We start from the raw sequence: 13,751 nt of genomic DNA, 5'->3' as shown, positions 1-13,751 counted from the left end.
GTTTTGTGTTTGTAAGAACAGCCACTTTTGGGGGCACAGAGGAATCACTAGAGTGGCCTTGCTACAATGGACAGTGCAAGACCAGACTGAGCCTTGCTCTGTCACTAATATACCCCATACCAACTCATTCTAAAACCAGCGCTTGAGACAGATGGGGAATGAAGATGATGCGTCTGCCCTGCCCAAGGTCCACGCCACTGCAGCAGCTCTCTGGTATACCAAAGCCAGGGGCCGAGTCACAGATTGCTACAGGGCTGTGATCCCTGGATGTCCCCCATTCTCTCCCTGCTGTCAAGGCTGGGAAAGTTCAGACCTTGCTGCCACCTGGCATCCCTCTGTGCTGTCCTAGGAACTAGAGTTGTAAGCACTGGTAACAGCTATTTACTGGGATAATTTGGGGGGCAGTAGCTAGCTGCTTTGAGCTCCTATCCCAGAAAAGGGGTGCTGTAGAGGACTCCAGCATAACTGGGAAATGCACAAAGTATTTAATGAGATTTTCACATAAAGGCAAAAGAGAAGTAGATGGGTGAGAGAAAGCTTGAGCTAAGCATCAATCCAGTTATGGCCTTCTTCCATCTTCTTCCAGAGTTATTTCAATGGTGGGGAAAACAGAACTGGAAGAGCTTGGCTTGAAGGGATGTCACTGAGGAAGCATGGTAGTGAGTTGTTGAATGTTTTTATTAGCAAACTGAGAACTGGAAAAATAAATGCGTACGGTACAGCCTACACTACAGTGTGGCCTAAGTAGGTGTGTCAAAACATCCTTATTATTTCAGAAGGAAAAAACGGAGATACAAGTATACAGAGACAGCCAGAGAATTAGAGTCTTGAAAATTCATAAAAAAATCCAAGTACTATTTAGTTATAATTGTAGCTACTACACACACAAAACCAAACCAAAACGGCAAAACCCCACAAACCACCCCAAATCAGCCAGCACTGAAAAATTAAAGGCTCCGAGCTACGGGAAACGTATGTCGTTTAGGTTTAGACACAGAGCTGCAAGATCTGAAGGCCCCTTAAGAGCCACGGCCTGGCTGTGAGCCGAAAACGTGAAGCGCCATTACTTTTCTGACGGATTTTCGAGGGCCCGCCAGCCGGCGGCGGGACAGCCGACCTGCCCGTGCCAGCCGTGGACGAGGTCCGTGGCCGGGGGACGGCGCCGTGCTGCGGGAACACCGGTGCCGGGGCGGCAGCACCTCAAGCTGGCTCAGCCTTCCCCGCCGTGAGAGACGCCGCCTCCCGACCGGCCTTCAGGGCGGCGCGGTGCCGACATGGCGGCCGGGGCGGGGCCGCGCCGTTCTCTCGCGAGAGCTCCGCCGTTTGCTGGCGCCCGTGCCCTTGCGGCGCCATGGCGGGCTACTGGGATGGCCCCGAGGGCGAGGACTGCGCGCGCCGCACCTGGCTCACCACACGCGTCGGCGCCGCCGCGGGTGAGAGGACCGGGGCGACCGCGGCTGAGGGGGCCGGGGGGGGGGGGGGCGAAGCGGGGCCCGGGCGGTTACGAGGCGGTACCGGCGGGAGCCCCCTCACCGCCGGCCGCCCCCTCACCGCCGGCCGCGGCTTTGCTGACTGACGCCGTCGTGTGTTGCAGGCTTGGTCGGGACGGCCTACCGCATTATACTGCAGCAGCCCAACTCGGCCCTGGCCGCCTTGCAGATGGCAGCCGCGGACAGCGTCACCATGGGTAAGGGCCCGGGGGCGGCCGCTTCCCCGTCGGTGGGTCCGTGTACCGGGCCGCCCTGCCCGCCGAGGCCACCTCTGCCTTTGACTTTGTGCTCGGTATTGGGTGGCGTTTTAAGGATGGAAGCCGAGAGCCGCAGGGGTACGATGCCTTGAAAGACGTGCAGAGCTTCACAGTTGGCGTTTCCTTTTGCTGTGTTTCCTCTAACACACTACCTACATGTCAAATCGGAATAGAATAGAACAGAAGTTACTCACACGTGGGTAGTATTTTCTGCTGGATAAGGTAACGCCAGTAATATGGGCGATGGGGAACGAAAGAACTTCTGGGTTAATGCTTGAGATGGAGGAACAGCCATGTCAGCTCAGGCTGAAGGTGCATCTGCAGCAGTCTCTGCCTCCCATGTTCTTTATGTAAAGACATGTTCTTTATTTGAAGTTTAGGTGATGCATTTTTTGCAATCTAGAGTAAAAGGTACTTAGTATTTGCAAACTAGCTTGTTTAGGGCCAAAAGTATAGTGGAAGCAAATTCATTTTTTTACTTCATATGTTTAGGCATTGCACTTAATAAATCACACTTGAAGAGCGAACACAATGGTTTTGATGGCAAAAGGAGAATAAATGTGGGTTTTTTTTCCATCATGCTGTGTAGCCAAGAACAAACCATGTAGTTGTCTTGAATTTGCAAGAGAAAGTGGACACTGAAGAAATAAGCAGGCAACTGAGGGGGCTATTCCAGATGCAGGTGCAGATCTGCAAGGCTGAAGCTCCCCCAGCCCCTTGGCAAGTGCACAGTTTTCTTCTCACCAAATTCATCTTCTTTTTCAGTCTAATTTAATGGCTTATGTCACCTCTGTCTCTCCCTGTGCACTAGTGCTCTGAACTGGAAGCTGGTTCGATTCACAAGCAGTTCAGATCTGCATTTTTGAGTTGTTCAACTCTAAAACAGGACCTGGAATCTCCTGTAATGAGTTGAGCCATAGAAGGTCATTGTGATGGACTGGATAATGTAACCAATTATGACTTCAATAAATCCCATAATCCTAAATCAGCATATTGAATCCTCTTACCAATTCTTGAACCTGAGGAAGAGCTTATCCTGTCCACTGTTAAGGGGCCAGACTCATGGTCTGAAGCAATGTGTTTTGCTTCCAGACTCCTGTAGTCCAAAGCAGAGGAAGCAGGGAAGCTGAAATACAGTCCTTGGTCTGTGGGTTTTGTTTCCTCAGTGCTCTTTTCAGTTGATTTTAGGATCAGCATAATTGCATTTTCTGCTGAAAAACTGCAGAGGTTTGTAACATGAGCTTGCGGTTTACTAGTTTCCCATAGAGATTGAAAATTTTTATCCTGGACGTTTTTATTGTTCCCAAGAAAGATGAATTGAAATCTGCAGATGCCGCCTGGTAGCCAGTTTCACATTTCGTGATCAAGAACCTGTATTACAAACAAAAAAAGCTTCTTTCTGTATTTGCTTGACACAGTTATTTGCCAAAGTTTGCAGTTATATCGATGTAGGGTCTGATGGGATGAGGTGTGTAATTCAGTGGACAAGACAATGCTACTTTGCAGTTTCTTAGTTTGATTCAAAATTCTTAATTCAATTTCAAAATCAGTTTACAAAAAGAATAATTTAAAAACTCAATCCATTTTTCTACTATCTAAAAATCAGTGCAAGCCCCAGGCAGGCAGAGGAGTAAAGTCCCAGGACAAACCAACTTTAAGGAGAGCAGACCCGTCTGAGTTTCTCTACCTGATTCCCTGTGAGGCTGGATTCACAGGGACTTGTGAGCTGAGTTTCAGCACAGAGCTGAAAGAGAGCTCTGCTCTCTCCTACGCCCTGGGGGAACGTGCTACAGAGAAACCTGCTTCTCTCTTCTCTCTTCTCTTACAATCTGGCTGTTCAGGGGCTGCCCCATTGTGTCATCTGGAAGGGCTTTTATTAAGTCTAAGCTAATAACCAAGCTGGATGTGGTGGTGTTTGTCCGTAGCCATTTGAATGCACCTGCCTTGTGTGCTGGCAGACAGCAGGGTTCCTGGGGATCCAGCTAACGGCTGAGCTGGACCTGCTTGCTCAAGACCTGCGTGGCACACAGGTGGCTGCATGGCTGGACTGCAGGAGGTACCAGAAGGAACTGGCTGGGATTTGTATAATGCTGAGTCTCACCATAGTGGCTAGGATATGATGCCCCTGGGTAATCGAAATCAGATCTTGCTTCATTTTTCTCCTTTTTCCCAGAGAAGCTGTTGTACAGTACTGTGCGTCTCAAAAATGTGCTTTGTATGTAATTCTCAGTTCCTTGAAGAGTTTTGGTTTGGTTTTTTACCTTTTGTTTACAGCTACACTAGGAGCTGTGTTTGGCGTAACTACCTGCCTCAGTGCCCAAATCCGAGAGGAACCAGAGGATCCCTTGAACTATTTCATAGGAGGCTGTGCAACAGGAGCTGTCTTAGGTGCAAGAGGTAAATGTAGATAATGCCTGTAACAAAGTGAGCCCTCTCTCTTTCTATTAGGGAAAAATGTAAAATAATCTTGATGTCAGGCTTATTTGGTAAATATTCATGGCATCTGAATTCCATTTCATGCCAGTTTCGTTGATGCTCCATTGTACAGGTCTGCTAAAATAAATACTGCTACAGAAGGACACCAGAGATAACATCAAGCTGATTTACAGAATGAAAATAGTTGACCCAGTACTGCCAATTATAACTACCAGTCATAACTTGAAATTGCAAGATATGAAAAACTAATTGTGGAAATCCATATTTTTTTGGCAACAAATGTGATTTATTTTACACACAAAATATAATCTAACATCTGCCTTGTGAATTCTTCATGCACTTTAAGGGACAAGCTGTATCTTGCTGCTGTTCCTCCTATGGCATCTTGTCAGGGTAGATTAACTCCTGCAGGTATTTATCCAGCTCTGTTTTCTGTAGGCTTTCAGACTCAGTGTTAAAGATGTGAAGGATTTATTGAAGTTGTAATTGTGGTGAAATAGAATTTATCTTCAGTTTTCCTAGTTGCTGAGCTGATGAGAATTTGAAGCAGTGGTTGTTACTTTTGTCACTGAAATAAGCAATTTAAGATTGCCTATGTAAGGAGATGGGGTAGTGGATTATAGAAATTGGTATTTCAAATTGCAAGCTAAAAGGATGAGAACACTTAATTTAAAAATTAGTCACTTTTCCGACTTCTCTTGGCAAACAATGTCACTGATGGTCAAGGGACTGTGAGTAGCTCATGGAAAAATTGCAGAGTTTGTCGAGATCTACTGTATAGTACTTGTGCCCTAATAGATCATTTTCGGTTTGATGTGTTTTTTCCAGTTCACAGTTACATGACCGGTACCATGGCATGTTTGGGGTTTGGAATTACCGCTGCTCTAATGAAGATAGGTAACAAGGAGGGCTGGAGGCTGACGGGACCTCCCAAGCTGTAAATGTAGCCTTTCCCCCCTGTGAACTGTCTTTTGAATGCTGTATGTAATAAGATGCTGTGTAATAAAGATACTGTCAGATCAGCAGTTGTCACAAAATTTTGATGATGTCCAGCTGTTTACAGTGTTTGGGCTGAGACGCAAAAAAGGTGGAGCTGTTGGAGAGGAAGCTTCATCTGCTGCTCCTGCTGAGATTTCTATGCGCAAGTCACTTTGCTTCTATGTCTGTATTGTGCATGCAAGCTTGAGAGGTGCAATTACCGTTTTCAGTCTGGTCTTCTGGGAGTTGTTCTCGTAGTTTTGAGTGGGTCCTGCAGGATTTTTTGGCAAGGGTTGGGATTCCACCGCACTGAGACAAGTAAGATCAGTAAGGGTTTGGAGTCAAAACTGCTGAAGAGGCACTTGGCTCTAGCTTGATGAGGAAGTTGGGGTGGGGAAGGTAGGTATAGATTGCCCATAACAAGGTGTTCAGGACCCCAGGGGCTTTCTCCAATAAGCATTTAAGGAAGTCTAGAGCCCACAACTTCAGGATTAGAATGGGGGAATAGCTGACGTTGAAGGGACCCCTGGAGATCTTCCTGCTCAAAATTGGAGCAGGTTGCTCAGGGCTGTGTCTGGTTGAATTTTCTGTGTGCAAACAGGCACATCCAGCAAAGCCACCAAAAAGGTGTAGAGGGTTGAGACACAGGATGCACAAGCAGCGGTGAGAACTGCATCATTCAGTCTGGAGAAAAGAAGGTTGAGGGCTGATCTAATACCATTTTTTCACGACTTAATGGTTACAGAAAAGGCAGGCTCAGGTGCACAGTAAAGGGTGAGAAATAACAAGCACAAGTTGCAGAAAGGGAAATTCTAAGTAGATGGAAGGAAAAAAATTCTCACAGTTGGGATAGGTAAGTGCTGAAAAATGGACTTGGAGAGGCTGTGAAATCATCTTCGGGAGGACACAATTCAACCAGGCACATGGGAATATGAGGGTACAGGGACAGGATATTTGGGGATGAGGATGGGAGTTAATAGAGACAGGGAAAATTGGCACTAGGGGAAGCAGGGATGTGGGGTAGGGGAACACAGGGAGGTGTGAGGGGAGGGAACAGGAGAGGGGAACAGCAGACAAGGAGATTGGGGGACTCAAGGACAGCAGAGGGGACAGAGTGACAGAGGAGGGACACGTGGTCACAGCCATGGCATGCTGTGCTGCTCCCTGGTATGTGCTCTCTGTGGGCACGTGGGGATCCTGGGGGGTGCAGCATGGTCCTGGGGGTGCTTGGGGCTGGGCCAAGGTGGACCAAGGGGCTGGTGTCCCCATGTGCTCCCTGGCACCGGGGCTGGGGGAGCCCCGGCTCTTCAGTGTGGGGGTCAGTGGGGCTGGGCTCCAGTTCAGGAGCACAGCCGGTGGTGGTGGAGGTGTCACCACCTGTGGTGCTGGGGGAGCAGGGAGGGTGTTTCTCCCCCCCCCCACCAAGGACTTTTGAGGGGGCCCTGCTTCACCCTGGGCTCTGGTGGTGAGCAAGGTTTAGGAGGGGGCTGATGGGCCAGAGACCCCTAACAGGGCCTGCCCAGGGTAAAACCTGGGTTTACAGCCCTGCCCGCACCTTCCTGCTGCCCAAGAGGGGGAAAAAACTCCCGGCAGCTTCCACCCACCCCACTGCCTGTCCTCAGGGGACTCGAGTGTCCCTGCTGCCCTGTCCTGGGACTCCGGCGCCTCGGACCTCCCTCTGCGTGCACCTCTCCCAGCTCCTGGCCGAGGCCACGTGCCCTGTGTGGGCTATAATTACCCAGGCACATTCCTCTGGGGTCACAGGAGCTTCCCGGAGCGGCGGCAGGCGGTAAGGGGGGACGAGTGCATGGCACGGCACAGCACGCGGCAACGCAGGACACGGCATACAGCAAGCACAACGCTGGGCTGCAAAACGCACGGCTTGAGCGAGGACACGCAACACCGTGCAAACACAGCAAGCGACACGTGAGGTGCCACTCGTGACGGGGTGGGGGTGGGGGGCAACAGCGTGCAGCGCGCTGCGGTGTGACGCAGCATGCCACGCGAGGATCCGCACACCCTGACAGTAAGCGGTGCAAGAGGGAGCACGACGTGCAACGTCAGACACAACTCGCAGTGCAATGCATCGCAACATGCAATAGGCAGCGCGACACGCCACAGGCAGCGCACAGCAGATGCTGCCACGCACCAAACGGGCGGCACAGGTGGCTTTGCTGGGGAGCCATGCCAGGTGCCAAGTGGCTCTGCCGCTGTTGGAGCACCAGTAGTTTCGACTATGGGGCAATGGTTAGGGAAGGGCTTGGTGGCTTCTGCTATAGGACAGAGGGTTTGATCATTGACAGTGGACTGAGCTGTGGGGCAGCGGCGTTGGCTGTGGGGCAGTGGCTTTATCCTGAGGGTTCAGCAATGAGGCAGATGGGGGACTCTGGTGATGGATCCAGTGGCTTTCACTGTGGGCAGTGCCAGCAGCAGGACCCCGTGTCCCCAGCCAGGACTCCTGCCATGGGCCAGAGGCTCTGGCTGTGGGGACGGCACCCTGACCCCCCCACTCTGTGTTCCACAGGCAAGATGTGGGTTGCCGAGGGGCCAGCCCCAGCCCAGTGGAGCCTGCGGGATGGGGCCCACGCCAGACACTTCCTGGCCACGGCCGACCACCTCCGCACCGCGGGACTGCTGGTGGACGTGGCCGTGGGGCCGGAGGGCGACATGGCCCACGCCGTGGTCCTGGCCTCCATCAGCTCCTTCTTCCTCCGCTTCCTGGAGAGCAGGACCAGAGAGCTGCGCCAGGGCCCCCCGCCCAGCCTCCCCCTGCCACCTGGGGCCACGCTGTGGGGTTGGCGGGCCGTGCTTGCCTTCGCCTATGGGGGAACCGTGCCCCACGGCCGGGAGAAGGAGGTGGAGGAGGCTGCCCGGGTCCTCGGGGCCCCCCGGGTGGTGGCTGCCTGTGCCCCGCGGCTGGAGAGTGACCCCCAGGAGGGGGGTCCTGAGCCCCTGGAGGAGCAGTGGGAGACACTAAGAGCCATGGAGCAACTCCATGCCAGCGGCCTGGGCTGCGACCTCCAGCTCTGGGCAGGGGACGAGGTCATCCCAGGTGAGCTGGGGGTGGGGGGTCCCCCAGGAGGGGCTGAGGAGGGGGACAGGGGACAGCCGGGTCCCCTGCCAGGCATGCTGGGGGCTGAGGCTCCAGGTGCGGATGAGGAGCTCGAGGCGCCCACAGGGCTGGTCTCCTCGGGAGAGCTGGGGCTTTGGTGGGAGGGGGCCAGGACACCCGAGTTCCCAGGGGGCTGCTCAGTACAAAGGGTCCCCTGCTGCCTCCCACCATTCTTCCTCCTTCCCTCCAGTTCAGCGCCTGGCCCTGAGCTGCTCCTGTGACTTCTTCCGGGCCCTCTTCACTTCCCCCATGCGGGAGGCCACCCACGACCCCGCTACCCCGCTGGCCACGGGGCTGTCCCCAGCCGAGCTTCGCCTCCTCCTCTCCTTCGCCTACACGGGGGCGGTGGCAGGGCCGTGGCCTGCGGTCCTGGAGGCAGCCGAGACCTCCCTGCGCTACCAGGCCTGGGGGCTCCTCACCCTCTGCCTGGATGTTTTCACTCGTGGCCTGACCCCAGAAACTGGCCTGGACGTGCTGGCCTTCGCTGTGGCTTACGGGCTGGCCCAGGTGGGCCGCGTAGCAGAGGACTACATCTTGGCCACCTTCCCCAGTGTGGTGGCCACACCGGCCTTCCTGGATCTTCCTGCGCACCTCCTAATCCGCCTCCTCCGCTCGGACGGTCTCAATGTCCTCCATGAACTGGAGGCCTTGGAAGCAGCGTCACGGTGGCTTATGGCCAATGGAAATGGCCAAGAGGATCTAGCCAAGGAGGTCCTGTCATCTGTTCGCTTTGCCCTCATGTCCGGCCGGGAGCTGAAGAAGGTCCCGTCGGTGGCTGCAGGGGTAGCTGACCCAAAGGTCCTCCGTGAGCTCATGGTAGAAAGTTTGGCCCCCATGGCCCAGCTGCCATGCCGGGTGCGTTCCTTGCAAGAGGTGCTCGTGGTTTGTGGTGGAGACAAACTGACGGCCAACCTGGCTGCCCGGAAGCCCAGCCGACACCTCTGGTTTGCTCACCGCTACCTCAGTGCTGTGGGTCTGGTGAAGCGGGTGGAGTGGCGGGCACTGGGACACTTTCCTGATGGCCCACGCTTCCGCCATGCTGTAGCTGTTGTGGGCAACATCCTCTACGTCTTGGGTGGAAAATGCTACTACGGGGTCCGTGACACCCTGGCCAGTGTCTACAGGTGAGAGCTACAGGGGACCAGGAGGTTGCATGTAGCACCAGGACATTGTGGGATCAGAGGCGGTGTTGGTGGAGCTAGAGCTGCCCCATGGACCCAAGGCATTGCGGTTGGTCAAGTGTCCCCAAGGCATTCTGGGATTGGTTGGGTGTAGGACTAGGAGGTGCCTTCCCACTCTGGAATGTGACAGGCTTTTTGGGGGTAGGGCAGGGAGGCTTCTACCTGGAGATGCCTTAGGGCATTATGGGTTTGGTATTGCCCAGAAGGAGGGGATATTCCCATGCAAGGAGACCGTGTGGCTCCAAGGCTTTATGGGATTGGCCGGTTGTAGGTGGGTTGTTGCCCTTAGCAGTGCCCACATCACTTCGTGGCATTGTAGGTAACAGGTAGCCTCTTGCCTCTTTACCTCTCAAACCCAGGTATCAGCCTATGGATGATTCCTGGGAGCGCCGGGCCAGCATGACCTGTGGGCGAAGCTACTTTGCTGCTGTGGCACTAGGGGATTTCATCTATGCCCTGGGGGGCAGCTCGGGGGAGATCTACTGCACAGACACTGTGGAGTGCTATGACCTGGCCAATGACATCTGGAGGTGAGACTGCTCCACATAGACTCCTGCTTTCCCCTGCCTTAGGAGGCCCTTGCGTTGGCCAGTGGTGCCCGTTGAGTGGTCCTTGGGTCACTGATCCTCCAATGGAGAATGGGCCTACAGTGGCCTTTGGGAGAGGTCTACTAGGTGTTGAGCAACCATGTCCCTTGGGGGTCACTGGGTGTTGGCCAGTGTTGCCTATTGGGTGGTGAATGAGTTTTTGGCAATAGTATTCACTGAGGGTCTGTTGGCCACTTGCCAATGAGACAAATCATTTAAACATTTTCCAGCTGTGTTCATTGGGTGCGCTGTTGCGTGTTGGCCAATACTGTCCATTGAGGGACTCCACTGTGGGTTGACCAATGATGTCTTTTGGGGTCTACAAAGTGTTGAACGGTGATGCCCCTTGGGCATCCATTATGTGTTAGCTGATGCTGCCCACTGAGGCTCACTGGGTGTTGGCCAGCGTTGCCTGCTGAGCAGTCAATGGAGCCATGGCTCACTGGGGAACTCCTGGGCAGGCAGTCATCATAGGGTAGCCCTGCTTAACCTGCCCTTCACCCCCTCCCTCTCTCCTTGCCCAGGAGGTGCCAGCCCCTGCCAATGGCTCTGTGTGGGCACGCGGCGTGTGCCCTGGACGGTACCCTCTACGTGTCAGGGGGGTGTGACGAGGCATGCCAGTGCCAGGCGTCCTTGCTGCGCTACAGCCCGGGTGAACCTGCCAAGCTCCTGGCCCCCATGAATGGCCAGCGAGCTGGCCACATCATGGAGGAGGCGGGTGGGCAGCTCTATGTGGCCGGGGGGCTGTGCCAGCGGGACGGGCAGACTGGCTACAGGGACCAGCTGGCCTTTGAGGTCTACAGCCCCAAGCTGGACATCTGGGTCCTCCTCAGCCCCCTGCCCCATGCCCATGTAGCTGGGGGCGCAGCTGTGCTGGGGGGGGAACTGCTCGTACTGGGAGGGTACAGTCATGAGACCTACAAGGACACCCACTTGATCCATGCCTACCAGCCAGGCACCCGGCGCTGGATCACCCGGGGCACCTTGCCCCATGCCTATACTGACTTCCAAGCCTGTGTCCTCACTGTACCGCCTGCCTTGCGTGGCCCCAGCTGCGTTGAGGACCCCTTGAGATCACCTGAAACCCCCAATAATACCTAGGGGGGCTTAAAAGCTTTGCACACCATACTGGGATCCCCAGGTAGCATCCATGGGCACCTCTATGGGACAAAATTGCTCCCAGATCCCTCTCCCAGAATGGGTTCCTCCTGTGGTTTCTGGTAACCCCCCACCCCCAGGGTACATGCCGTAGACTGTAGGGACCCCATGAGACACAAAGACTCGCCACATGGCAATCCTGTGCCTCCAGGAATACTCACTCCCCTGCCCTGAGCCCTTCACTGGGAGCTGGGGATCCCCCAATTTCCTCCCACACTTGGGTTGAATAAAAGTGGCTCCTGAACTGCCCATCTGGGTCTTGTTGTTTCTGCTGGGGAACCCAGACATCCAGATGCTTCTTGCAAGGAGCAGGAGACCAATGACCTGAGTGTCCTGGATGGGTGGTGGGGACCAGGAGGTGGGTGGAGGGCACTGGGGCTCTGGGTGCCTGTGTTCATTGGGCATGGGGGAGGGTGTGCCTGTGTCTCAGGACTGAGAGGCATCTTGGGGTGCATGGAAGATCCTGAGGAAATAAGAGAGTTCTGGGGGTGCCAGGGTTGGGGGAGGTAGGTGGCAGGGTAGATAGGGGGCATTGGGGGGTCCTGGGGGCTTTGGGGTTCCTAGGTGGTTCTGGGAGGTCTTGTCTTCCTGGAGTGACCTGGAGTGCTTGCTGTGTGGAGAGGTGGGAGAATCCTAGGGAGAATTGCTAGGAGAGGTGTAGGCAATCGGGATTCTGGGAGATACTGGGGTACCAGTGGTACCTTTGGGGAGGGAATTGGGGATCCTGGGATGTGCAGGGGAGGGTTGCATGTTCTCATGGCTCCCCAAAATAGTATTTTAGGTGTGGTCTAATGAGTGCTGAGCCGAGTAAGATAATCGCTTCCCTTGGTCTACTGGCTATGCCCCTGTTAACCCAGTTCAGGCTTCTGTTGCACTCTCTTTGCCGCCAAAGCACGCTGCTGGGTCTTGGTCACCTTTCTGTCAACCAAGACACACAGGTCTTTTTCCATAGCTCTACTCTCCAGCCAGGCTGCCCCCTCACCAGCACTGTTGTGGTCTTCCTTCCAGGGTACAGGATTTCGCATTTTTCCTTGTTGACTTTCATCAGGTTTCTGTCAACCCATCTTCCAGGGTGAATGGTGCTCCCTGAATGGTAGTCCTGTTGGAAGCATACTAACTGATCCCTCCCAACCTGGTGTCATCTGCCAATATGATAAAAGCATGCTCAGTCATTGACAAAGACATGAAGCAGAAGAGTTTCCAGCACAGCCCCATGTCGTACTCTATATTCTACCATCAGCCAAGTAGAGTATGATCCATTAACCACTACCCACTGGTCCTGACCTTCACACCACTTTTTACCTGTCCAATTCTCCAGCCATTCAGAACTTGATGGCCTAAGTTGGATGCCATGACATTGTGGGAGAAGTGTCGAAAAGAATTCAAATATTCTGAGGAGGTGAGAGCTGATGCATGCTGCCCCACAAGAATGTGAGAAACAGCACCCTTACAAAACAAGAAAAGGCATCCTTAAATGTGCTATACAAGACCAGAAGGGGATGAAAAATGTCCGAAGATGTAGTAACAGTATCTGACAAAGGAAAAAAAATCAATGTAAAGAAACAGTTCAAACTGAAGTAATAGGGCTCTCTGGGGTCACTGGGGTCTCCCTAAGGCCATCCACGCGTCCCTAGGATGCTCTGAGGGTATCTGAGTTCTCTTGGGCTGTTGCAGTCATCTCTAGAGTTGGTCAGAGGGATTCTGGGTCAAATCTGGGGTCTCTGGGGCTGTTCCTGTTAGAATCATAGAATCATAGCATTGTTTAGGTTAGGAAAGACCTTTAAGATCAAGTCCAACTGTTAACTTAGCACTGCCTACTCCACCACTAAGCCATGTCCCTAAGCACCACATCTACATGTCTTTTAAATACCTCCAGATGCACTAGCACACATGAGCTTGACTAGCAGACACGTTTGCATAGAAGGATGCTTATCTCAGCTGGCCAAGCAGAGGAACACATACCCTTCTGTGGATTGAGTAATTAATCTGGCAGAAGGCCTGCTAACCCACAGTAGCCGGATGATACGTTTGGGACAGTGAGAATTGGAACAGGGTTTGAGACTGCAGAAGTGATTCATATGATCTAGTTGCTGCATTTGTGCACCAGTGCTGGGGCCTGCCATTTAACCCCCCGCCAATGACAAGCTCTGTCTCCTTCTCACACGTCCCAAAATGTCTGGGTGACTTCTGCACAGGTGGTCACAAAGTTTGGCCAGCCCCTGGATACTTTGTCCTAGTGTGATCCCTTACAAGTCACATCTGTCGCCCTCTGAAGCCTCCTGCTCTCCTCCCCCATTTCCAGCCATCCCATGATGGGTCATGCAGGGGCATCGACACCTACCATTTCTTAAACTTATTACATGACAGTGGGACATGCAGTGGGATGTTCCCACGTGATTCAACCCCACATGGAAAGATCACACATTTGGGGCAAAAGTCAGGAAGCTGGGTATAAGTGAACTTTTTATCTTCACTGTTCCAAGTACTGAAGACAATTTAGCCATTCACTGTACCCTGCCAGGACTATGGGAGGTCCAATGAAAGGAAACTAG

At 53.5% G+C, this 13,751-nt stretch overlaps 2 protein-coding genes across 4 annotated transcripts; both read left to right on the top strand.

Moving 5' to 3' along the window:
• The first annotated feature begins 1,276 nt into the window (after nt 1-1,276).
• NDUFA11 (NADH:ubiquinone oxidoreductase subunit A11) lies at nt 1,277-5,205 on the top strand. Its single transcript, XM_075038312.1, has 4 exons — nt 1,277-1,433; nt 1,595-1,687; nt 4,022-4,144; nt 5,012-5,205. The coding sequence occupies exons 1-4, from the start codon at nt 1,352-1,354 to the stop codon at nt 5,122-5,124; spliced, it is 411 nt and encodes a 136-aa protein (XP_074894413.1). The 5' UTR covers nt 1,277-1,351; the 3' UTR covers nt 5,125-5,205.
• Nucleotides 5,206-6,524: 1,319 nt separating this feature from the next.
• Nucleotides 6,525-11,616, top strand: KLHL33 (kelch like family member 33). Of its 3 annotated transcripts, none has more exons than XM_075038309.1 (5): nt 6,525-7,087; nt 7,686-8,213; nt 8,464-9,397; nt 9,814-9,984; nt 10,566-11,616. In XM_075038309.1, exons 2-5 carry the CDS (start codon nt 7,691-7,693, stop codon nt 11,140-11,142), a joined length of 2,205 nt encoding a protein of 734 aa, XP_074894410.1. In that variant the 5' UTR covers nt 6,525-7,087; nt 7,686-7,690; the 3' UTR covers nt 11,143-11,616. The 3 variants fall into 3 exon arrangements, with proteins under 3 accessions (XP_074894410.1, XP_074894409.1, XP_074894411.1); XM_075038308.1 differs by having other exon boundaries at nt 6,525-7,092; XM_075038310.1 differs by having other exon boundaries at nt 6,940-6,950.
• Nucleotides 11,617-13,751: the final 2,135 nt, after the last annotated feature.

The sequence above is a fragment of the Buteo buteo genome, chromosome 10, assembly GCF_964188355.1.
Source record: "Buteo buteo chromosome 10, bButBut1.hap1.1, whole genome shotgun sequence".
NCBI lineage: Eukaryota > Metazoa > Chordata > Aves > Accipitriformes > Accipitridae > Buteo > Buteo buteo.
Note: the sequence above shows the minus strand (reverse complement) of the source record. Positions and strands in the feature narration are given on the sequence as shown.